At 38.5% G+C, this 27439-nt stretch overlaps 1 protein-coding gene across 1 annotated transcript; it reads left to right on the top strand.

The window, feature by feature from the left end:
* The first annotated feature begins 14426 nt into the window (after positions 1 to 14426).
* Positions 14427 to 15371, top strand: LOC129423275 (olfactory receptor 1L3-like). The gene is made up of 2 exons (XM_055179527.2): positions 14427 to 14780; positions 14910 to 15371. The coding sequence occupies exons 1-2, from the start codon at positions 14427 to 14429 to the stop codon at positions 15369 to 15371; spliced, it is 816 nt and encodes a 271-aa protein (XP_055035502.2).
* Positions 15372 to 27439: the final 12068 nt, after the last annotated feature.

Below are 27439 nucleotides of genomic sequence, written 5' to 3'. Positions count from 1 at the left end.
ATAAATTAACAAGTGTAACTGGAATTTTATTAATCATCCCCTGAACCACAATGTATCTGCCATTTTGATCTGTAATAGTTCGCTTATGTATAAATGGAAAATTCTTCCTAATAAGTATTGCAACTCCTCTGGTTTTTGTTGTAAAATTAGACTGATATACCTGAGAGGCCCAAGCTGGTTTGAGGCATCTCTGAGCTGTTTTTTTCAAATGCGTTTCTTGGAGAAAATGGATATCTGCTTTAAATGTCTTTAGGTGTGCAAATACTTTCCCCCTTTTCAATGGGCTATTTAAGCCACGTACATTCCAACTTAATAACCTAGCCAACCCCTCAGTTGAATTACTCAAAGCTGTAATCTAGGATTCGTTAATGATAAAGTGCCCTTAAAACAACACAAATTATGTAACATAACTCAAGAACGCCGACATAATAAGTTGTACATAGTCCCTCATAGAACACAAAGAACATTTTCCCACACTCCCAGGAAGTCCATTTCCCTCTTCTTCACTTAAACCTAACATAACAGAACTGTTAATGTAGGTTTCCATCCGTTGTATCTCTCGCCGATATCAATCAAAACAAATATTGCTTATACTCCATCTAACCTCCCTTTGAGTTATCACATTATAGAAAAAAATATATATATATATCTCACCATATTTCCTTTACCAAGTCAGTCTCCTAACTTGTACGAGTTTAATTTGCCACTCATCTTCATCGAAATAACAGAATCAAAATAACACATCGATCATTCAAAACTTCAAAGTTCTTGGCCGCCGCTGGACCAGTTCTCCACCTTGTCGCTCAGAAACTCGTTCGCAGATTCTGTGGTCTCGAATGTCGCCGTGATGCCGTCCGCTGTTACAATGAATCTTGCCGGGAAACGAAATCCACACCGTATCTTCATAGCTCTGCATTTCTCTCTGATGTTGTTGAAAACCTGCCGTTTTTTTAAGGTATCAGTTGTCAGGTCTGGGTATATTGATACCCGTGTTCCCATATAGATCAGCGGTTGGTTCTGTCTGTCCAAACTCAAGACGAGCTCCTTGGTCTGATAATGGTAAAGCCTGGCGATAATTGCTCTTGGCCTGCCGTTAGTCCCCGGTTTTAGACTACGGTGCACCCGGTCCTGTACTGGAGTTTGAAAATGTTCCTCTCCCAAGAGCTTTGGAAGTAGCATTTCTACAAACTTTGTAGGTTGTCCTTGCTCCTCTTTTTCTTTTATACCCACTATCCGGATGTTTTGGCGACGAGATCGAGATTCCAAGTCGTCCAGTTTTGCATGCATTTGTGACGATTCTGCAGTCAGCTTTGAGCACAGCGACTCCAAGGCCTCGATACGTTGTTCGTGTGTATTCGATGCTTGCTCTATTCCGTCTACTCGCACGACAACTTCATCGACTACGGTTTTTAGCGTGGAGAGTGAGGCTGAGATATCGTTAAACCTCTTGTCCATATTGGTGCTAAGGGTGTTAATAGCGACCATTAGATCGTCATTACTAACCGAAGGTGCGGAGGAGCTCGTGTTAGCATCTGATCCTTTAGCGCCATCGCTAGCTTTCATCATCTTCGTTTCTTCCTCCTCTGCGCCTTTATCTGCTTTTTTAGCTTTGTTCGGCTTTGTCATTGTTCGATGGGTTGTGCGTGACTAAACTTGTACTGCTTTTTTCAAAATTTAAATGATATAAGTGAGAAAATTAGGGAAGGTGAGGCAGAGCTTCAGAAAATGCGTCTATTCCATTTCGCGCCACCGGAAGTCCCCCCCCCCGTCAAAACATTTTTACTTGGTTATTTTTGAGTTAGTATCTTGAAACATTAGAGGATGTAAAAAACAAAGCAAAAAGGACTATGGTAAAATTTATTTTCAGTTATTTTCAGAGAAGACAGCTCAAACATACCTTTTAGTCTAGTACTAGCATTGCATGAAAGTGTAACTAAACCCCTGGTCAGAGCCTGACTCCACCCACTGGCAATATTTGAAAAATGCAAGAAAAGTTGGCAGATCCCAATGGAGATAGAGAGGACGAACTAAGCTTGTACCAAGTGTGTGGTGAGATCGTAACAAGGGTGTAGTGAGCTTGAACCTGGTTAGTCACAACATATTTTTTGGACCCAACATCCAATAGGAAAATTAAACTGCAGTAGCCACCGTTCAACCTGAAGAGGGCAGCACTCAGACGTTTTTACACCATATATTGTAGTATTGAAACACTTTATATCCAAAACTTACACTAATAAAGCAGCATTCTACAGATCATTAACTAAAAAAAGTTGGTTTAGGGTAGTTACTCTTTAAACATTAGCATTAGAAAAACTTAAAAGTGATCTAAATGTTATAAGAATACTGTAGAACTTAAAACTTACCACCAAGAATAAGTATTTTTATGGGCTGTATCTTCATCTGTTCATCTCTACTTCGACTTATTAGAAATTCTCGGCTCTGATTGGTCAATTTGAATGCCGCTGTGCTAAAAAAGATAGGCTGTTAAGATTTCTGAAATACAACAAGAGAAATGATAGCTTTAGCGTAGCGTTGCGCAAGTTCTACCAGGAAACTCGAATGTTACGTCATTCATTTCACAAGGTGCAATCAATCACCCCTGATACCGAGAGTATATAAGCCTCGTACTCACCTGTCTTTGTGTTCGCAGATACTGATGCCAGCATTTACACGCTCGTTGTTCAGTGCATATGTACACTAAAGCGTTGTTACCTGTAAACACGCCGATTCAAATGATGAGTGATTTTATCGGGCATTCGAACTGTTTTCCTGGGATTTTCTCATCTCGTTTCGTTTCACCTGCACCATCGCGAGGAGCTCTCACAGAAGGTTAAAGACTTAAAAAGGGAAGTCTTCAAGCTTCCTTAAAAGTGTGTAACCCTGCAGTACACAGGCAAGGATACCACAGGCCGTTTCTTTTATGAACAGTGCAAGAACATTTGGATGATCTGTAAAGTGTAACCATATTAATTGACTGTCGCACACTCTGAACGCCCGCAGCAGATGTCACTAATCATTATTGATTGGCGAAGCGCTGCACCTGCACGCTGGGAGTCGCCGTGGCGGCTTTGGAAGAATGCTGAAGTTTGTTTTCTCCCTCATCACAGGATCTTTGTCTTTCATCTACAATACCAAATGCTCCGCTTATTATTGGTTTTAAACCGTACGCGAATGTTTGTGAAGCAAAGACATGGAATCGACTTGGATGAAGAGACTATTGCTCGCGAAATTTCACACATTAATTCCGCGTGTATGCAATGCATGACATGCTGCAAACAGGCAAATGACGCGGTCTAATGTTCGCGTGTTTCATTGGAATAAGGAATGCGCAAAGTATACAAGCTTCATCTGAACTGTCCCTTTCAGTGTTTTCCTAAAACATCAATCATATAAGGTACTATTTATTCATGTAACAGGTCTTGCAACGTCCTATTCCTGCTACGGTACTACAATGCAAGTTGCTTAATGCCTAACAGTATTCATGCAAACTGTTCATATCAAATGCAAATATTCACGTTAGATCTTCACTCACCTGACCCTAATTACAGACTTTAAGGATACGGGGATACGCTATTTTACGAACTTTAAATCTTATGGTAGGATACACCATTAATATATCATTGGAGAATAAATCCTGGTCATACAGCGTAAAGTTTTCAAGCACACATTTTGTTGCTGAGCAAATCGTAAGTGTGTGTGTGGTCGAATGGCAACAGTAATGCATATTGTCAATTTTGAGCACGGGGTTCAGCATAAATGTTTCCATCTAAAGCTTTGTGCTTTAAGATCTTCAGTTATGCACATGTATAAAGTACGAGAATGCATCCACTTTTAACTGTACTTTTCAAATGAGATTTTATTCCAGATCTCAGTCAACTTCTTATCCGAGCTCGGTTGCGTTGAACATCCCATCTATGTATTTGGATTATCTTCTCCTAAGGTAAGCTCTCTTATTCATTATGCTGGATTGGCTGATATGTACTGTGCACTGCTTTTACAACCGAAAGATAGCAATGACTATGTCTTACAGCGCAATATGGAGACGGAGCTGATGTTGTGTGGTGTCTTTAATACAATTACGTGCATTGGTGTTATTCCTAAGGGCTTGCCGTTGTTTTGATCGGTGTGCATTATGTGGATGTCTCAACAAAGTTGAGCCTGTTAACCCTCATGTCGAGTTTGTTTGTATGCAGTAGACCTCACTTAAAGTTGAAAAACGCGCGCCTTGCCTCTTCAAGAATACAACAGGATGCATCAGTTTAAACCATTAAGTGTATTGTGCTTTATTAGCGACGCAGGCACACAGAATATGCGTATGGGTAGGCTACAGCGGATGTCTGGATACTGGTTTGAAGATGTAATGTGACTGCTAGCTTTAAATCACATCACGTAATTCCTATTTAAAGTGCTGTTGAACGTTGGCAACATATGTTTCGCCCGAAATGGTGGTGCCACCAGCTATACAGAATACAAACAAAATTCCTCGTTTTAGCATGGAACCCAATGGAAATAATGTCTAAATATTTCTTCGAGTGGTGTTATGTTCGAATATAGTGGTGTTCGATTATCTTATGTGTTTCAACTATTTAATTCTAATCGTCATATGCTGTTTTAATGAATTCCAACATGACTGGAGAATTGGAATGCATCTGAAATAACTTGTTTCTAATTTAATTCAATGTTTTGTTTAAAGCCTGGAATATACCACAGGATTTTTTCACTCTGACAAGATTATAGCAGCAAACGCATTGTGCGGTGATCACGCTGAATTTCTGATACTGTCAGAAAGCTGTTGTAGGCTATCTTGGACGCAAGACCAGGAAAACGTACGTCTTTGAACTTTTCCCACCGTACGATACTGTACCACCGACGAAGAGCCACGATCATAGGAATCGCGATGATTGTTTCACGATGGAAATCTTTCGTTTGGGAAGGCCAAAAATCATGCAGTTGTGATTCTAAATGATAACTTTACAAGGAACTTTGTCTGGATTTAGAAGCATACAATCTTCTTACTCTGCATCCTCAAGTAAATAGCGAAACATGCATCAACTTTCCATATAACCACATTACACTGGCTGCTAGGATTTAAAACATTATAACAGCGTGGCTGCATACATGAGGCAAGCTATTTTAAAACTATATACATGTTTTTACTCAGACTACGGACATGCAGTTCTATAAGTGCTTTATTTTCAGTGCCTGCATTAACATCAGGCCTCCTTATCGACTTCCAGGAACTCTTATTACAAACGGCTGCAAGGATTTGAACATGCATAATTGCTACATGTACAAGAAATTAGCTTTCGTTAGTATTTGGCCATGCACGCTTGCCGCGTGCACTCAGTCACGTTTCACGTACGCGTTCGTGTATGGTGCGGACTTCGATCGTTTATGGTACGCCAGTGTGGCAGAGGATCTTCATTCAACAAATAATCCAGAACTTAAGTGCATATCATGTTAGACTATTAATTAAAAAAAAAAAAAAATGCCACGTTTTATCATGCTATTATGGTTGGTCAAAGTTTAAGCTGTAAACTTTCATCTAGAAGGCTATTACTTTCGGAGTACGTCCATCTTTCAACTGCACAACCCTACCTGATACCGCGCCTCAGTTTTTGGGGGTTTTAATTTACATCGTAAACGGATAATTTTATAATCATCTGTGAGTCATGGCGAAGCAGGCAAGACAAGGTAACGGATCCAAATGCAATGGCTTAATTCTTAAAAACCCAAAGTGCACAAAGCAGAACCAGAATGAAGACCAGAATACAGGACTAAAAAGTGATGACGGCAAACTATACTCGACAAAGGACAACTGAAACACAAGGACTATATATTCATGTGGGTTAACAAGATATCAAGACACACCTGGGAAACAATCTAGAACAAGGACCAACGAACTACAAGAACTACAGACATGGATGACTTGCAGAACTTCAAATAAAGAGTACAAGACTGGGGAAACCCAAGACACGACCAGGGTTCTAAATTAACACCCGCCAACCCGCCAAATGCGGGTTAAAATTCATTTTGGCGGGTATTAATAAAAACTTACTAGCCACTTTGGCCGGTGATGCATGAGGCATTGCAAGCATGATACATAAAGCTCCGTTCTCTGTCATTTATCCCTCTGGCAGTACTTCCTACATTTCCCATAAACACTGTGCCGTAATGCTACGTGATATTAAGCTTGTTCGACTTCATGCGGCGCCGTAAGAACCCTCAGCCGGACGACGCCAAAGCACCGCGAGAGCGACTTAAAGGAGATTCCTCCGTATGAGTTCGCAAATCGCTCTCGCGGTACTTCGACGCCATCCGGCCGAAGGCTCCCACGGCGCCGCACGAAGTCGAACAAGCCTAGTGTTTCATACGCCCATTGGCTGCGCGCAGTTTGCAGCGAAACCAGCGCGAGAAACCATGGAAACGAACGAAGTGCGTCCACCAGAAAACAAACGGAAGAATGAGAACGAACGGGCAGAACAGGGAGAATAGACTAAAAGACAGCGGTGTCGTCACACCCCTTTACTGAGGCACGTGCTCCAGTGTAAATCTTTTGTGCCCAGGTGTAAATCTCAAGTTTAAATTTTAGAAGTTAACTAGTGTATTCAGATCTATATGCAATGTATTTACCCAATGTACGCTTGTAAAGCGACGAAGCGTCGCACTGACGCGTGCACGCATGTAGTATCCATGTCCAGGGGACGCCACGCAAATGAGTAATTATGAAAACATGACAAGAAGTACGTTTCTAAATAATAGTGATAATATTATTTTGACTCGATCATTATTGGCTTCTGTAGATGGACATCAGAAATGATTTGTGCAAAGCAGGGAAAGGGAAGCAGAAAGGAGAGATGATGAGTTTTTAAGGGAGGTAAGACAAACTACATCCACACTCAGTCAGTTCTCAAATATTAGAGGAAAAATCTCAGGAAAACATTTTGTCAAGTCTTTTGAATTGCAATGTTGCTGAGAAAATCAACAGATGTATGTGTTATACTGTTCTGTATTTACAGATATTAAATTAATATTTAGTTTATTAATATTTAACTCTAGGACACTAACTTACGTAACAGTTAACAGTAACTATGACTGAGATTATTTAGTATAGCAGTCATAAAATGACTGGTTTCTTAAAATATTCTTGTAAAAATAAGTTATTAATCATTGCTATCATTGTATAATGTAGAAAATATTTCACTGCTGTCATTATTACCAAACATTTTATGCCATTAATGCCTCCAAACATGATAATAATGTTAGGTATGATGAAGATTATACTTAAATATTTTTAAATACATATTTATCTTTCGCAGTACTTGTTGCACTGTAGAATAGTGGGTTAAGCAAAGGACATTGTATAGAACTGTTGCACACTGCTTGCACACAGCAGGCTTTCAAAAAAAGTCAGCAAAAAATGGCGGGCCTGTGCCCCAGTAAAGCTTTATGTCTATCAACAGAGAAATTAAGAAAGCTTATGTTTCATCACAAAAATGTTGTCATGTTTTGTCAGGATTGTCGCATGCACGCGAAGGAAAAAATGAATCATTGTTGCATTCAGTGGCACTCATAATTTCTCTTATTTTCACTGGAAAACATTTGGCTAGTGGAAATGCTTATTTGGCTGGTAACTTTAGAAAGTTACCAGCCACTTTGGCTGGTGGTCAAAAAAGTTAATTTAGAACCCTGGACACGACAGTGACACCGTGCAATCTTTAGCATCAGTCAGATTTGTTTGTAACCATATAATCTTCTCCCTACTTTTATAATGACAATATAAAAGCATGCATACACCAATTGTGTCTCTTCATCAGGAGCCGAGCTCCTTATTTCACTGTGTGCAGGAAACCACTATGACGGTCAATTCAATATCGGCAAGCAGTAATCAAGGTATGTTTAAGCAAACTACTGGTGGTGGTGGTGTATTTAACCATGCTAAATCATGGCCTTTGCCATTTATATTATTTCTCACTCTGGCATAACGTTGCCTTCTGCGGCCTACGCGGCCTCTCTGCTATCAAGCCTAACGTGGCAGCCTTCTACGGATATCCTCTACTGCTGATATTACGTTCGACATTTATATACATGTTTATGGTATGTACCTTTTATCAATACTGGTGGTGGTGAATCTTATTGCAAGCTAACCTGTTGGCTTTTCCTACTGGGCATATCGTTGCCTTCTACGGCCTATGCGGCCTATCTAACCCTGGCATATCTTTGCCCTTCATGGCCTACACAGCCTCTCTCAACACGGCATATAGTTGCCTTCTATGGCCATGCGGCCTTTCTCACTCGGCATATCGTTGCCTTCTATGGCCTACGCGGCCTATCTCTATCTGGCATATCGTTGCCTTCTATGGCCTACGCGGCCTATCTCTATCTGGCATATCGTTGCCTCCTATGGCCTACGCGGCCTATTTCTCTGGCATATCGTTGCCTTCCAAAGGCCTACGCGGCCTGTTCTCACTAGGCATATCGTTGCTTTCTCTGGCCTACGCGGCCTATCTCTGTCTGGCATATCGTTGCCTTCTAAAGCCTACGCGGCTTTTTCCCACTAGGCATATTGTTGCCTTCTACGGCCTACGCGGCCTACTTCTCCAGCCTATCTCAATCTGGCATATCGTTGCCTTCTATGGCCTACGCGGCCTATTTCTCTGGCATACCGTTGCCTTCCAAAGGCCCAAGCGGCTTTTTCTCACTAGGCATATCGTTGCTTTTTATGGCCTACGCGGCCTATCTCTGTCTGGCATATCGTTGCCTTCTAAAGCCTATGCGGCCTTTTCCCACTAGGCATATCGTTGCCTTCTACGGCCTACGCGGCCTATCTTTCAGCCTATCTCTCCAGCCTATCTCTCTCTGGCATATTGCTGCCTTCTATGGCCTAAGCAGCAATCCCATGGCCTCTTACGGCATACGTCAATGTCAGTAGATGATAATTTCTCTTATCTGTTTCAGGAGCCTCAAAGAAACACTGGTGGGTACCGATCATCGTGATCAATTTTTGGGGATTAGATTCTGGCCTGTCTTCATCTTCAGACAGGAACCGCAAGAATCCGTGACCCCCGGATTTGAACTATGGTCGGGGCCTACGCCAAAGAACTATACTGTGTTACATTCTAACCTTGGTTGCTAACTACTGTTAAATAAACTCATATATCAAGTCTTAACCTATCTTCGAGTCTTTCTGGTAGAAATGATAGCTTTAGCGTAGCGTTGCACAAGTTCTACCAGGAAACTTGAATGTTACGTCATTCATTTCACAAGGTGCAATCAATCACCCCTGATACTGAGAGTATATAAGCCTCGTACTCACCTGTCTTTGTGTTCGCAGATACTGATGCCAGCATTTACAAACCCACCCTCCCTACCACCATCACCAGGTCGGTTCCGTCCATACTCAAGGGGGATTAGATTCTGGCCTGTCTTCATCTTCAGACAGGAACCGCAAGAATCCGTGACCCCCGGATTTGAACTATGGTCGGGGCCTACGCCAAAGAACTATACTGTGTTACATTCTAACCTTGGTTGCTAACTACTGTTAAATAAACTCATATATTAAGTCTTAACCTATCTTCGAGTCTTTCAGGTAGAAATGAAATGCCTAACTTTACTCACAAAAAATGTATGTTCCAAAAGCCACACAACATACACGCTTGAAGAAGCTGGGTTCAAATTAAGACATACTGTAATACTAAATGTTCTACTTATTTAATAGTTCACTAAAAATAAAAAAGCAAAAATCTGTCATCACTTAACTTACCCTCATGTTCTTTCATTCATCTTCAAACAAAAACCGAGGTACTTTAATGAAATCCAAACGTATATTTCCCCTCGATGTCAGATCCACTTGATACTTGAACTAAAAACTGCTCACATTTCAAAAAGTTAATCGCAACAACAATAAAAACCATCGCCGAAGTAATCCATGTGAATCGCGTTGTTTCAGCCAAGTCCTCTGATGATCACTATATATAATTTAACAGTTTTAGTTTCAACTTTTAATGCACATTTACCAACGATCACGCACGTTGTGTATCGAACAACAGAATCAGGAAGCCAATGTGACGTACTGAATCCCAAGAACCAATGAGGTTTAGTCACGTCCGTCACGTGTCTTGTTTGAATGTAAACACTAACAATTTATGTGGATTAACTTTGTAAAATTAATATATAATGCATGTTCAATGATATGATGTTGAAATTGCAATGTTAGCCTATTAAAATTAATGTACATGTTTTTAAAAAATATATGTTTTTTTCTCAATACACCAAAACTTCTGTAAAAGTATGCTTGTGTTTAACATATTTTTTTTTTAAATGTGTAATTAAAGATATATTTTTTCCCAGCGTACCTCTAGTGCTCTTTTTAGAAATACGTTAAATGTATGCTTGACTTTAGCATACTTTTTTAAAATGTAATTAAAGATATATTTATTACCAGTGTACCTCTAGTGCACTTTTTAGAAATACATTAAAAAGTATGCTTGAGTTTAGCATACTTTTTAAAAGTGTAATTAAAGATAATTATTACCAGTGTACCTCTAGTACACTTTTTAGAAATACCTTAAAAGTATGCATGAGTTTAGCATACTGAAAAGTGTAATTAAAGATATAATTATTACCAGCGTACCTCTAGTGCACTTTTTAGAAATAAATTAAAAGTATGCTTGAGTTTAGCATACTTATAAAAAGTGTAATTAAAGATATATTTATTACTAGTGTACCTCTAGTGCGGTTTTTAGAAATACATTAAAAGTATGCTTGAGTTTAGCATACTTATAAAAAGTGTAATTAAAGATATATTTATTACTAGTGTACCTCTAGTGCAGTTTTTAGAAATACATTAAAAGTATGCTTGAGTTAAGCATACTTATAAAAAGTGTAATTAAAAATATATTTATTACTAGTGTACCTCTAGTGCAGTTTTTAGAAATACATTAAAAGTATGCTTGAGTTAAGCATACTTATAAAAAGTGTAATTAAAAATATATTTATTACTAGTGTACCTCTAGTGCAGTTTTTAGAAATACATTAAAAGTATGCTTGACTTTAGCATACTTTTTAAAAGTGTAATTAAAAATATAATTATTACCAGCGTACCTCTAGTGCAGTTTTTAGAAATAAATTAAAAGTATGCTTGAGTTAAGCATACTTATAAAAAGTGTAATTAAAAATATATTTATTACCAGTGTACCTTTAGTGCACTTTTTAGAAACACATTAAAAGTATGCTTGAGTTTAGCATACTTTTTTAAAGTATAATTAAAGATATAATTATTACCGGCGTGCCTCTGGTGCACTTTTTGGAGGTACATTAAAAGTATGCTTGAGTTTAGCATACTTATAAAAAGTGTAATTAAAAATATATTTATTACCAGCTTACATCTAGTGGACTTTTTAGAAATACATTAAAAGAATGCTTGAGTTTAGCATACTTATAAAAAGTGTAATTAAAGATAATTATTACCAGCGTACCTCTAGTGCACTTTTTAGAAATACATTAAAAGTATGCTTGAGTTTAGCATACTTATAAAAAGTGTAATTAAAGGTATATTTGTTGCCAGCTTGCATCTGGTGCACTTTTTAGAAATACATTAAAAGTATACTTGAGTTTAGCATACTTTTAAAAAGTGTAATTAAACATATATTTATTACCAGCTTACCTCAAGTGCACTTTTTAGAAATAAATTAAAAGTATGCTTGAGTTTAGCATACTTTTAAAAAGTGTAATTAAGCATATATTTATTACCAACGTATTTCTAGTACACTTTTTTGAAATAGACTTAAAAGCTATTTAACATATTTTTAATACACTTTAAATAAGCACGTTGGGAATACAAATGTATTAAAAGCATATTACTTAAATTTTAAGTATATTTTTAATACATTAAATACTACGTTTTTTTCACCTGGGACCTTAAGTCGTAGGCTCCTGGACTTCGGACCAGAGTTTGGTTCGGTCGTGACCTCTCCGAACCTAGAGTCCCCAGGGCCCTGGGACACTTCCTTTCCTATCTTGGCCAGGGAAAGTCATTCGCACCCGAGCCTTGGCTCGTCGGAATGGGCTCAGCGAAGTCAGGCCCGTGCGCTGCTGGGACCTTCCTGAGCTGAGATACTTAAACAAGTAAAGATCAGAGCCACTCGAGTCTGGGTTTGTCAGAAAGGCATCATCGAGCCTGTTAAGAGGAGCCCACCCTCAAGCCCCAGGGACCTTCCCGGGCCGAGATATTTAAATGGGCCCTCATTTTCTAAACCTCCTAGCTTGGCCAAGGAATGTCGCACGCACCCTGTGAGGCGAGCCCGTTGAAAACATACCACCCTTGAGCCGTGACCTTCCCGAGTCAATCTAGGTGGTTTAGAAAACAAGGGCCCTTTTTTTCTAATGCGTATTGCTCAACAAGGAAAGGTCCCGGCAGCTCGATTCTGGGTTTGTTGGAAAGTCATTGGCGAGCCCATTAATTTGAGCCCACCCTCTAGCCGCTGGGAACTTTCCAGAGCTGATCCGCACTAAAATAGCGAATAGCACTTCAATTTTGAGTCCACGACTAGAGGTCCCCTAGACTAGAGGTAAGGGTCAGGTTACGTTCGGTCATTACACTAAAAGAGATGCGGCTGACACCAAAGGCATACGATCTCTCGCCCCCACTATTCGCCCGTTGGGAAATTATATGAATGGTGATTTTGACACGAACCCGCATGGTTCCTAATCGTGGAGCATGTGTTGTCACACGGAGGATCTTACTTTTACACATACCACCATTTATTTTCAGCTAAATGCGTCTCTATTGGGGGGCACTGGACACTAAGATTTAGAGGCGAGTATTCCTCGGAGTACAAAACATCACCTGTGCAGTTTGCTGCTCTGTGGCTCAACACACCATTTCATGGCCCCTCGTTAATCCTCTAATTCCACCAGTTACCGAACCAACTCACCTCAGATCCACCAGCTACGTTTCACATCTAGCAAGCCAACCAAGCTCAATTCCACACAGCAGTTCCACCGGGCAACTTCAATGTCGGAAAATGCACAAGGAACCATTGCCATTACACCCACGTCTGCAGCTACTGTGGAGGAGCACACGCTCTCATCATTTGCCCAGTCAAAAATTCAAACAATAAAAAATAAAATAGTCGACTACTGTTAAAATTTCTTGTTTATCTGCAAAGTTAGCATCACACTCCAACATTAATTTTCCCAGCTACCTTTTAAATGGCCTCTCACTGGGTTTTAACCCCAGTGTCAATTCATCACCTACTCTAAGCATGGTCCAAATTTGCAATCAGCCCCCGCCAAACCCAAAACTGTCGACTCATTAATACAAAAAGAGGTTAATGAGAATTTCATCATCAGCCCCTTTCCCACCCCACCTTTCAGTACCTTTCGCGTCAGTCCAGTTGTAGTAGCCACAATAATTTTTTCCGGGAAAAAGCGCCTAATATTTGATATTTGTTCACCGCACTCTTCTCCATTCCCCAGCATAAACAGCCTGATTCTGCTCGAAGAGTTTTCATTGAACTACCATGATATGGGCCAAGCCATCACTCTCATTAAAATTGCCAGTCACGGTGCATGGATGGCAAAAGTAGATATTACATCAGCACATAAAAATATACCCATTCATCCTGATTTTTGGCACTTGTTTTGCATTTGTTGTTTTGCATTTGTTGCATTTGTTTAGACGATTTCTTTATCATCTCTCGATGGTGCAAGGAGTATTCCATTATCTCTGAATTCTGTTCGCTCAGGAAAAAACGCTGGTCCCGATACTTCAGCTGATTTTTTGGGAATATCCCTAGACGAGCCATGTCTTAACAAGCTCAGCCTATGGATATGATTCCTAAACGGTGGAATGGCATTTCCACTGCCTGCGTACTAGCTAGCAAATGTAAACATAAAAAAAATAAATGTAATTTGGGTGGGTAATTATCAGTGGACTAGTGGATACTGGTCAACAGTCAACAGTTGACCAATCACAGCTAAGATAATTCACTCTTGAGGTATGATGACAAAACTGAAGTTACTTATAAAATAGCCAAAATAACTAACGTCCATTCAAAGTCAAACAAGTTCTTGAATCTCAACTCTACAGTATACTGTATACATATTTTTATTCATCTATCTCTTAAGGTAAATAATTTTAATTTGCTATTAATATTTGGTAAGAATATTATTTGCTATTAATTCACATAATGAATCTCTGTAAATAAAGATTATTTTAAAAGTACTTTTATATTATCAGACATTAACTTTCCAAATAATACAAATTACAAATATTGTTTACTATGTTAGATGGTGAATTGTTTAGAATTCTTCTCAAACAGTGTGTGTCAGTGCATATGATGATGACTAGTCTGAGGAAACAAATATTTATTTCTAGCAACATATTTTTTGTCACTTGCTGTCTTGTGTTCATAGGGTCACGGATGGATAACCTGACATTCAAATACAGCATACTCTTAGTAGAGGGACTGAAAATAGCACCTCAGTCATGCCAACCAACATTTATTATTCTTTTGATTGCTTATGTAGTTATTTTAATATTTAACATTGGTATTGTGATTCAAATTTCAGCCGAAAAAAGTTTACATGAGCCCATGCACATTCTGTTCTGCCACTTACCAATTAATGATATGATGGGGGCAACTGTTCTTGTGCCACTCTTGCTAAGGGATATTTTAACAGATCCCTCTATGCGCTACATCACTTATGTGGAGTGTGTTTTACAAGCTTTTTTTACACATTTGTATGGAACAACATCTCACACTATTCTAATGATCATGGCCTTTGACAGATATATGGCCATATGTAATCCATTACGATACTCATCAATAATGAGCAGTAAAATGATGGTAAAATTATCAGTAGGAGCCTGGTGTGTTCCATTATTGTTGGTGGGAATTCTGCTGGGCCTGACTATACGTCTGTCTCACTGCAGATATGGGATTCAAAACCACATGTGTGATAATGCTTCACTATTTAAACTGTCCTGTGAAAACGTTGTGATCAATAATGTGTATGGATTAACTTTCACTGTGGTTTTACTCACCTCTTCTATTGGGTTCATAGCAATCACATATCTCAGAATAGCAATGGTATGCATAAAAAGCAAAAACAAAGCAACAAACAGCAAAGCCATAAAAACTTGCTGCACTCACTTGGCTGTTTATATAATTTTGCTTGTCTGTGGATTTACACCGATTATTCTCCATCGTTTCCCTGAATACAATGACAGTCGGAAGTTAGCTAGTGTAATGTTTCATGTTTTACCGCCAGCCTTGAATCCCATGATATATGGTTTACAAGCCAAAGAAATAAGACAGAGCATTTTCAAAATTTTTAGAAATAAAGTCAATACTAAAATCTTTTAACTTTAATAAATTCAGTCAAGAAATAAAGCAGTCTAATGAAGACATTTAAAGATTTTCAAGTGTAGTTGTGCAAATGTCTTTGGGGTGTTATGGGTAATTAAGCCTGCATTGTTTTATTTGATTATCTAATTTCTTGTGTTATGTCTAAATCCACATATGGTATATACAGTATGTATACTGTATGTTCAAGGTAAATATGTGAACACATTCATACAAAAGATCATCTGTTTTTTTCTTGTAGCAATAAAGCCATGACTAAACTGCCTCTTCTTTTTTAAGTATACCTTTCAAAGAACTTGTTATAAAGCTACAGGCCAGAGGCCACCAGGCAAGAATACCTCATTCACCTCAAGACCCTCTTTCGTATACACATAAATGTTATGAATAACATTTTTTAATTGAATTCACATAGTAGCAGCAACGAAAGCAGCAACGAAAGCAGCAACGAATAGTGATGTTACGTTCGTGAACGAATCGTTCTTTTTGAACGAATCTTTTAGGTGAACGAATCGTTCTCGTTCATTGACTCATATTTTTCGTTCACTGAAATTTCCCTCCCTTCTTGAGGAGCACGGACAAATGAAGCGTGGCTTTCTTTCTGCCTTCAAAGAGTGACAAAAGTACAAGCCAATGGCAATCGAATATCTGTGGCTGAGCATATGATTGGCTAAATCTACTGAATGAATACGCCCTTCACTGACCGAGCCGCTGTTTTGAGTCTGAACGAACGAGAGAGAGAGATCGTGTTCTTAAACAAACTGAATGACTGGTACAAGTTACAACCTAATGAATGAAGTGGATCTTACAAAAAGCGAGTGCAATGTAAACAATCCTGTGAAAGAATCATGTGGTTTTGTTTTAGTAAAGTTATAGTAACCATATTTAGGCGGGCTTATTTACCTTAATACAAATGATTATCAAGGTAATTACTGTAGAACATTTTGGTATTTCTGTTTAATATAGTTTTACTACAACTATCTTGGTCACTCTGGTTACTGTAGTAAAAATAAATTAAATGTGTGGCAACTGTTGTTCTGTTACCCTGAGCCAATCGTCTATATAAGTTTGAGCTGCTGAACGAATCCACCCTTTCACTGAACTTTAGTCAGTCATCTGCGTCTGAACGAAGTCTTGAACGACATGACCGAAACTATATGATTCGTGAACGAGGATCTGATGACTGACTGAACCAGAGGAGGCATGCCAATCACTCACAGCACGGGAGTCTTTATTTACAACAAATCCAGATTAGATGTACTATAAATGTATGTGTGTCTTAATATATTCTGTAGCTTGATAAAATTATGCTTAGTATTTCACAATTTGAGCTTTATTAAAAACTAATGAGTTTTTGCAATAAGTCTTTCATTGTCTTATAACACATAAGGACACACATCTTCGCCACCTATTGGCGTATTTATGTAAAATTAAGAAATGGTCACTGAACGAATCAGTGAACGAATCTGAACAAATCACTTTGGTGAACGAACTGAAAATGAACGAGTCACCTAAGTGAACGAAAATTTCCATCACTAGCAACGAAACCCCAGTGTACCCCAATGTCACAGGGTCAAGGGAAATTTTACAAAAATGTACGAATGTGGTCTTATACAAATCACAACGAATTAGCCACCTCATAAAATGCATATATTAAAACAATAAAATAGCGCTGGGATTTCATATATTTACATATATTTTACATACTGATATATAAAAATTTTGTCATCATTTTGAAGCGAATTTAGGGGTTCTCCACCAGCTGTTTTATTGCCTTTTTAATTAGGGAATTGTTGATTTAGCTCAAAGGCAAATACATACAATTAATCATCATTTACTATATATATGTTGTAGGTTTCATCTGATTTAATTTGTCCGGCGAATAATTGTACATTAATTCAAAGAAATGTTGAGCAGAAGGTATCATGATCAAAGCTAAAGTGACTTTAATGTAAAATCAGAACTCAGAGGCATCCATGGATGAATATACATATATGTTTATTGACTTCTCTACTTGGATTATATAAACATAACAAAAGACAAAACAAACATTTGACACAAAGATAGAAAGAGAGAGTTGAGTGAGTGAGTGAGTGAGTGAGTGAGTGAGTGAGTGAATGAGTGACAATGGAGTCATCTGCATAAATCAACATTCACCTTAATAAAAAGGGCACGACTTAAACACAGCTTTATTCTAATGTAGGCTATATAAAATTTGGATACGTGCTTGTCTGTGGTGCAAAGCAGGAGCCGGTGTGTCCCGTAAATCTTCTGGGATCATTGCCAGAAAGAGGACCTAGTAAGATGCACGGAAAACCCTCTGTGTGAACAAAAAGTCGAAACAATGCCGTATCGTAGTGAGGACGCGTACATCATCACAACAAAAGTTATGGTTCAGCTTTTTAAAATGAGAGATTTACATGCATATCAATATTCATGACGAGAAATGTCGCAAACTAGATTGAAGCAGTTATCAGGAAATTATAAATGAGACGCATAAACAATGACGCGCCTGCCATAGTGAGGACGCGCGTGTCATGGCAACATGAAGTTGGTTCAATTCTTTAAAATGAGGGATTAACAACATTCATGACAAGAAATGTCAGCAAACTGGACTGAAGCAGATATCAGGTAAGTTAGCTCGTCACTTCCTGTGCTGAAGCGGAGATCATTCAGCAGCATAAAAGAATATCGTGTCACGTGCTCATTTCAGCTTATAATAAACAAAAATGCCAGCGCGTCATCCCAACAAGATATATCGTTCAGCTCCTCAAAACGGGGGTTTTAAATGCATATTAACAATCAAAATGAGAAATGTCTGCAAACTGTATTAAAGCAGATATCAGGGAGCTCGTCAAATATCCACTCTGAAGCTGAAATCATTCACCAGCATAGAACGGCGCATCACACGCTCCTTTATAGTCTTATCATAAACAAAAATGCACGCAAGTGGTTTTTGGGGAGAGAAATAATAAATAATATGCAAACTTCAGACACTGCGTAGAAGATGCAGGACTTTAAACAGGTCATGTGTCTTTCCGGGACCTTGCAGATGCCGGCAAATCATTAGCAGTGTGAATGAACAAAAAATGAAACGACGATCCAGGATGCATTTTCCGTGTATTTTCCGGAATGTCTGTGTGAAAAGGGCTCAAGTTAAATAAATTTTTGGTCCCAAACTCACAGAACAAAGGAAATGTCAGGCTTTAGGCCTTGCTGAAGCCATTGCAACACTTATCAGCTTGCTTTCAGGCTTCAAAAGAAGTCGTAAATGCTTCCGGGGGATTATGAACCTACTAGAAACAGACCAGGATCTGGCCCTTTGATGTTGATATTAAGAGACCAGCCCCACGCTGTCCATATTTAACAGCTATCTTGCGATCCAAGTATCAGATGTGATCCAGTTATGGCACTGCCATACATAACAATATACTTTCCCTCAAGTTGTTTCAAACCTGTATGAATTTCTTTGTTTTGCTGAGCACAAATGAAAATATTTTTACAAATGTTTGTAACCAAGCAGATCAATGGCACAGTCTAGGGCACAATGATGTCAGGGCTCTAGAGAATGCGACTAATTTTGCTAATTTCTCACTGGTGTGACTTCAATCAGAGACAGTGAAGGGCGGACCCCTCCCTCTGATTGGCTATGGTCCAGATATTTCTGTACGTGTGTGTTAGTTTGAAAATGTGTGTGCTGCAGTCAGACTGAGAGAGGTGAGTAGCCCAGATGTATCCACGGATGATGCGAGAAGATGAAAAGAATGATTAAAAAGGTCTTTGTCAAAAATTTTAAGTTAAGGTCTGATCCGTCCGAAAATCATAACCAATGTGGAGACTGCATTATGTAATGAGCCACATACAATTGGGTCCAGGCCAGAGGATAATTCCTATAAAGAAAAATGGCTTGAACGTAAACCTCATGTACAGCAATGAAAAGTTACATAGAATTTTTACAATTATTTTATTATTACAATTACACACAAAATTCTTTGATCAAAAGTTTCAATTCACTTATTTGTATCAAATGCCTTCATGACAAAAAAAAGAAGCTTTACCAGTCGAAATTATTCCTAAAGTATACATCTGATATCCTGCTCTTGATTTGCTTGGTTACAATATTACACAGTAACTTTAGCTCAGTTTAGTTTATGATGCGCTTAAGCTATGATTTGAACTAAAGCAATCTTGTTTATTTAGCTTGTTATCAGAAATAAAATACTCTAAATGAACTCTGTTGTTATTGATTCTTTGCGCAAGTTTACTGGAATATATGTTTTTCCACAAAAGCCTTTTGTTTATGTTGTTACTGCTGAAACGTCTCTATTGTGTTTATTGTGTATATACTGTGCCCAAGGAAAGAAAAAAAGGAAAGAAAAAAGTTAAGCAGTGCAACCAGTGAAAAATGTAGTCTACAGCCCTGAACGTCCAGAGCAGTGGTCTCAAACTCCCGGCCCGCGGGCCATTTGCGGCCCGCCCTCCCCCTCTGTGCGGCCCGCGTCACCTTTCAAAAATATAACATAATCTGGCACACAGAAAGATTTTTATTCCCTTTGTTTTATATTCATTTGATTTTTGATTAAAAAAATGTTCGTTCACATTTCGCGTCTAACAACGCGTTAAAACGAGTCAAAGCATTTTCCACTTTCCAAAGTGCTCGGGAGCGGAAGTTGCGCTCCGTGGCGTGGGTCGCGTCACCCGTTGCTACGCAGCCATGAACCGTGCGCGCGCTCCGTGATGTCGAGGATAACGGAATGCGTAATCGGATTTTAATTCCTCAACTGAACCTCGCGTCAATCATATCATTGTCAACATGCGATCAGTTAATCTGATCGGGACCTTGTAGTGTTTGTCTAGAGAAGATTTGTTACTTCCGGGTGGATACTCAGCTGTTACGCCTGTTTCACACATACTCTGTATGCAGTGCGTTTGCGGTGCGTGTTGCAGTACGTATGCGGTGCGATCCGTCAAGCATCCGTTGTGCTTTCACACATACTCCGTTTGCAGTGCGTTGCTAACCGCTGCTTCTGCGTATCAAATAATCAGGTGATTGACTCTTTCTGTTGAAAAGCGCCTCATCAATAAACTATATAATAGCCTGCTGTGTTTTTTTTCTTCACAAAACAATATACTTTAGATATTATTTGATAGACTAGGATGTTTAAAATCTCTAGTGTAATGGTCAGGAAACATGAAAGGATCAAGGTCTATTTATCTCCACATATATCATAAATATAAATTAGCATTATAACTTTTGAAGAGAAAATATAGGTGACAATATTATTATTTTTTTTCTGTCCAACTAGTCTATGTAACATTGACTACCCATTCAAAAGTTTTAGGATCACTTTCACCTATTCATATTTTTCCACATATGTTAAAAAAATTCATTAAAACTGAAATAACAAAGAACACAATGCAGTCAATACTATGACTGAAAACAATCCAAAATAAATCAAAACAGAAACACTTACTGGTGGTAATTTTTTATAATAGTTTATGAATCTATACAGAAATTAAATTTGTTAGTTTAGTGCAAGGTTTTAATAGGTCTTAGTTATATAAGGTTAAAAAAGATTTACTTACTTTTATAAAATAATGTGTATTAAAAAGATAAAACCACTGATTATATATTTTCAAGCATTATTATATATTAAATAATAGAAAATAAACATGACATTTACAGAAATATAGTGTTTTTTTAACGTTAAAATAGCTTTGCGGCCCCCCGATGAAAGGTCTGTCTTAGAAATGGCCCCAAGCCAGTTTGAGTTTGAGACCCCTGGTCCAGAGCATATTTTTACAATGTTTGTTTTAATTGAGGGGCAACCTTCCAATCCTTCCGATGAAGCCAATACGGAAGTGACTTAAACTGAAATTCATTGACTGACCGCCAGGGTTCTAAATTAAATTTTTTGATCACCAGCAAATGTGGCTGGTAACTTTCTAAAGTAACCAGCCAATCAGCATTTCCACTAGCCAAATTATTTCCGGTGAAAAAGAGAAATTATGAGTGCCACTGAATGCATTTGATAATTTTATTGGTATGAAAAACACACATAAAGTGAAGCTTCTCCCAGCAAGGCTCTCTTCAATACGACCTGTCTAGGCGGTTTTAATTAACGTTAGCCTCTGTGTTGACTTCAGGCACTCTCATGGTTCTTTACTGCCTCAACTTTAAAACTATTTGGTTCATTTTTTCTTTCGCGTACATGCATATTTTCAACATTATACAATAACTTATAACTTATTTTTACAAGAATATTGTTATAATATTTTAAGAAACCAGTCATTTTATGACTGCTATACTAAAATAATGTCAGTCATAGTTACTGCTAACTGTTACTGCTAATTTCATATCTGAAAATACAGAACATTATAACACATAGATGTGTTGATTTTCTCAGCAACAATGCAATCCTATAGGCTTGACAAGAGATTTTACTGAGATTTTTCCTCTAATGTTTGAGACCTGACTGGGTGAGGATGTAATAATTATTTGTCTTACCTCCCTTAAACTCATCATCTCTCTTTTCTGCTTCCCCTTACCTGCTTTGCACAAAACATTTCTGATGTCCACAGAAGTCAATAGTGATCGAGTCAAAATAAGATCAACATGATAATTTAGAAACTTACTTTAGTTTCGTCATGTTTTCATAAGCTAACTCAAATCGCGTGTGCGAATGAACGCAAAGAAATGCGGACATGGATTTGTGCGTGTATGAGTCAGTGCGCCTGCTGCTTCGCTTTTACAAGGGCAACTACATTGCATATAGATCCGTTTTTGCCGCTATTATCTTTGTAAAGGAATACACTAGATTTACACCGGGGCATTAAAGATTAAGACTGGGGTATGTGCGTGCCGCCTTCCTTGTGTTTTGGTGGACGCGCTCCATTCGTTTCCATGGTTTCTCGCGCTGGTTTAACTGCAAACTACGCACAGCCAATGGGTGTATGAAACATCATCACGTAGCATAACGGCACAGTGTTCATGGGAAATGTAGGAAGTACTGGATAAATGTCTGAGAAAAGAGCATTATGTATTATGCATGCAATGCCTCATGCATCACCGGCCAAACTGGCTAGTAAGTTTTTATTAACACCCGCCAAAATGAATTTTAACCCACATTTGGCAGGTTGGCGGTTGTTAATTTAGAACCCTGCTGACCGCTAGAGGCTGGCTCCAAAAGGGAGTCAATGCAATGACCTCTATGTTAAAATGCCCAACTATACAGTAGAAAATAATCATGTTTACATCCTGGTACAAAAAAAGTGTTTTTGGTCTATATAGCTAATTTTGCCCTTCATAAGAACTATTAGGGGGGTGGATTTTTTGTGAAGGCTGTTTCAAATGGTACACGACAAGCGGCAAAATCGCTGCGCGGCTTCAGCTTTTCTCTTGTATTGGAATTGTTTTGTGCAACATTTAGTGCAAATATGTTTATCTTCAACGGCGCCTGCCATGAAGTGCCATGTCCTGAGAAGGGACATGATTTTGAGTGCATGTGCAAGGCATGTGGACCAACTCTGCTTCACCTCTGTAACCGCCACCGTCTCCTATTCACCTTATTCGGCCACGCCCCTTTTTAATTCTTCGCTCTTCCACATTTTGTCAACCGACTTCCGCTGCTAATATGGCACAGTGCATTCGGTGGTTAGTTTGGTGGTTAGAAGATTGTTTGTAGTTCACTATAACTTTAGCGAAATGACAAATATCCAACCTGATCTCACGAATTTCCGTGGCATAGTCACGGAATTTTTTGCTCATTTTTCCGTGACATTCTCACGGATCTCCGCATATTTCCGTGGCCCTGCCACGGACTTTCTTTTCCGTGGCATTCTCACGGATTGGTTACTCAACTGTTTTGCCTTATTTTCTTACCATTGTCGCTTCGGTTTAGGGTTAGATTTACATAAAATGACATCCTTACCCAAACCCAACTCTAACCCCAATGCCAGGTGACAATTGATTAAAGTTTAGAAAATATAAATACATCAGAAAAAATTGTATAAACCAATACTTACAGTGACAAAGTAACGCAAGCACCAAATCTAACCCTAAACCGAAGCGACAATGGTTTGAAAATAGGAAAAAGCAGTTGAGTAACCAATCCGTGAGAATGCCATGGAAAAGAAAGTCCATGGCAGGGCCACGGAAATATGCGGAGATCCGTGAAAATGTCACGGAAAAATGAGCAAAAAATTCCGTGACTATCCCACGGAACTTTGTGAGATCATGTTGAAATATCGCTTCTGCTGTAAATGTTTTAAATTAGGAGCACGGTTAAAACTTCATACGACGCTCGGATAGTCTTTTATTGTCCCATCAATCGTCTCGTGGTTAGACGATATGAAGCGCCCGCGGCAAGTAACCTATTGGACATATTACTTCGTCCTGTCAAGAGTTGATGGAGCAGCATTGGAAATTATTAAAGTACTTATGTCTACCAATATTGACACAGTGATTTCGTCTTTTTTTAAAGCAAACGTGCACCTTAGCCAGTCCAATAACTATTTCGCTTTTATGTGGTAATGTACCGTGATAGAATTCATTTGCAAACTTGCCAACACTTATTTCTTCAAATCAGGAGACTTAAATCCTTTTAAGTGGAACCTACAAAGCTCGCATATGGTTTAAGAAATTCCTTACAGATAATATCTGATCACATTGTAAATGTTTAATATAACTGCACAACATCTGATCACATTGTAAAGGTTTAATATAACTGCATGGCAGGTAACATCTGATCATTGTAAAGGTTTAATATAAATGCACAACATCTGATCACATTGTAAATGTTTAATATCACTGCATGACATCTGATCACATAATGAAGGTTTAATGTAACTTTACAACAGGTAAAATCAGGTCACATTGTAAAGATTTATAAAAATAACTATGGACTAAGAAACAGCTAACTTTTCAGCAAGACCACCCTGCAATAAATGAAGACACAACTTTATCAGAGTCATCAGGAGCTGATCCCAAGCGTATATCTGGAAGCTGTTGGTGTATGTACTGGTAAAGTGCTTGGCGACTGTGTAATGGATGCAATATCAACCCTGTGTAAAGCTGAAAAAGATGGTTGTTTCTCAGTAGAGATTTGTACATTTGTGCCAGCTCAACACATTGAAGCAGTTTCTCGGACAGGGTTTACAGGACTAGGCCTTAATTATATTAGGACAAATTATAATACAAACAAACCCTACAAAAAAACAAGACTGGTGCGCATCTTGTGACAAAACAATGGCACTCATACATGTTGAGGTATGTCAGTACAAGGTGTTTTTAAATTATTGTAGCTCAAATATGCATTTTAGCCTGGGACCAGGATAAGCCCTGTCCGGGAAACTGCACCATTGTTTTCCCATATCAGATGTAGGTTGCTTCAGGTTGAGTTGTGATTTTAAAGTGTAGTTGTGGTCAGAGACGGATGGATCCTCCCATTGTGTTTCTGCATCACAGTTTAGGAACATGTTGATTGTATCATCCTCACAGTTGTCCACTGCATCACATCAATGCATCTGTGAAAATAATAATATAAATATTTTTATGTTAGTATTTAAAATAAACTTGCATCAATGAGAATATATAAATGGCATCCATAATTAAACAGAACAGTGTGTGAGAGAGATGCTTTAAAAAGAGACGGTAACATTATACACACCTCTAACTTCTGTGTTAAATAATACGTTGTTTAAAGGTAGGGTAACACATTTTGAAAAATGCTAACGGTAGCCGCCTAGCAATGAAATCCCGATCCCACCCTCAAGTCAAATCGCCCATCCAAAGTCACGCCTCTTTCAAAACACATGAACACGCACAGATCAGACGGTCACATCTCATGTCTCTTTCACCAGTGAGAAAACTTTGCAGTACACAGTGAATAACACTTCCAAAATAACCAAACAACTGGTTTACATCAGAATTAGTTTAAGCAGTAACTATATCGTTACGCTAATCTGTAAATGAACACAAATTTCATAAGCAACATGTTTCATCAAAGTAAAATATCTGAATCCATCTCAATACAAACATATCACGTACCTACCTTACTAAAATAAACTGTGCAACGACTCTTTCAGACCCTTTGCCTCCTGCAGCTGTTTGCATCTCGTGGTAAAGCAGTAAAGTTACCGATGTTAATTTTGGTTTTTGCTCTTGCTGATCCAGGCAGTTTTTGCTGTTATTGTTATAAAATATGCCTTTAGTTTTGTGCCTCCTGTGTAGGTTGTCAATTTAGCAGAAAAGTTTGCTGTTCTCACTGTTTACAGACAGGAGGTGAGCGCATGTGAATGCGCCGATGACGTATGGTGTCTGCGTGGACTCGCTGTGCGGTGGGCATTCAAATTACGCTTACGTATGAGGGACAAAAATGGAAACGTCCGTTCGGACCCAAATCTATGATTTGTTGAACATTTTTTGGTCCTACACCTTTCACAGATAACATAAATTTCTACAAATACATTTAAACAACTTAACACAGTGATTGCTATCAGGATGTAAGGAGACTTTTCAGTGACCTTCAGCCACTGCCTCAGCTGCTCATCATCTATGCGGCCGGAAGTACATTGACAAAAGGAGCGCAATGGCGTGAAAAATAAGGTGAATAGAAAAAGAACTAAACACTCGCGTTTGCCGCCTACCATGTGAAACGCCCTTAACTCATCCATTTAATTTATATTACATGTAAGCCTTAAAGTTATGCATAATTAAGGGCATGGCCACTTGAGTGAGGGGTGAACTGCCACTGCTGTCACTAGAATCAAGCTAAGCAGGTGTGGTTTTAGCAACCAGTCACCTCAGCTTCAACCATGTTCCGCCTCTTTACCATTTTTGGTTATCCACGAGTGATATGAGGTGACGCGCGGCAAAGATGGCGATGGGAGGGAGTGCGTATACTTTAAGTTTAAAAACGATGTTCACAAACCTACGGGTGACGTCACGGACACTACGTCCATATTTTTTTACAGTCTATGGTTTTAATGCCCCTGCGATTAGATCAAACCATCAAAATGTGATCTATGTCTGGTATGAAGTTGATAAAACACTACGGGCTCTATCTTACACCCGGCGCAATGCAGCGCAATGCGCGACGCAAGTGTCTTTCGCTATATTCCAACCTAATTTTCACGTTTAGCGCCGCATTGTTTAAATAGCAAATGCATTTGCGCCCCCTTTTGCGCCCATGGGCGTTCTGGTCTGTAAATGAGGTGTGTTCAGGCGCATTGTTGACGCGTTGCTATTTTGAGGCAACTAAAATAGACTACGCCATTGACCAACAAAAACCTGGTCTAAAGTCTAAAGTCAATGGCGCAATGTGTTTTATGTTATTTAAAGAGCGCATTAGTAATATGCGCTTATAAACGGGAGGACAACGCTTGCTTATCACAAAGTAAATGAATGCGCAGCATCACAAAAATGCTTTTAAATATGAAAGATTAAAGGATTGAATGTAAAAGATTATTATTGAGTCTCTTGGACATAAATGAGGACTAATTATGAGACGTTAAAAGGCGCAAAGAGCTGCTTGTGTTAGCTTCACCTGCAGCCTGGTAAGTAAATAAATGCTTTGCTTTGAACATATGCATCTGTTTTTAAATGTTTTTTTAATGCTACCTCACGTATTTATTGTATATGATGACTCTGTACCTGCGGATATGTTGAGATGAGAAACATTTTTAAGTAATGCTTAAAAAACTCTTAGCTAAAAAACCGCTGTCCAAAGTGCTGAAACGCGCAGAGAGCCGTTTGTAAATTCTTTATCTGCTGTTTGTTACAAATAAAGTATTTTTAGAGTACAAACCTTATCTTACATACTTGTAAATAATTTTTTGATGATATTGGATAGCCATACATTTAAAGCAATTACAAGCCTGCTTTTTACTTCCATGACTAAAAGAAAACGGGTTTTAAAGGTTTTAATAAAAAAAATAACAATTTCAATACAAGTGAAAAACAACACAATTATTTAACATTAATCTTAAATCGGGGATCGTCTTCCTCCGCTTAGTTTTTCAGTTTACAAAGTTCGTCATCTAAATAGGGATTAGACATAGTGCCAGCGCAA

The sequence above is a fragment of the Misgurnus anguillicaudatus genome, chromosome 9 (genome assembly GCF_027580225.2).
Source record: "Misgurnus anguillicaudatus chromosome 9, ASM2758022v2, whole genome shotgun sequence".
Taxonomy (NCBI): domain Eukaryota; kingdom Metazoa; phylum Chordata; class Actinopteri; order Cypriniformes; family Cobitidae; genus Misgurnus; species Misgurnus anguillicaudatus.
Note: the sequence above shows the minus strand (reverse complement) of the source record. Positions and strands in the feature narration are given on the sequence as shown.

Coding starts and splice junctions, on each gene's coding strand:
- LOC129423275 (XM_055179527.2), top strand. CDS start 14,427: ATGGATAACCTGACATTCAAATACAGCATACTCTTAGTAGAGGGACTG. Junction 14,781..14,909: donor CTCACACTATTCTAATGATC/ATGGCCTTTGAC, acceptor GGAATTCTGCTG/GGCCTGACTATACGTCTGTC.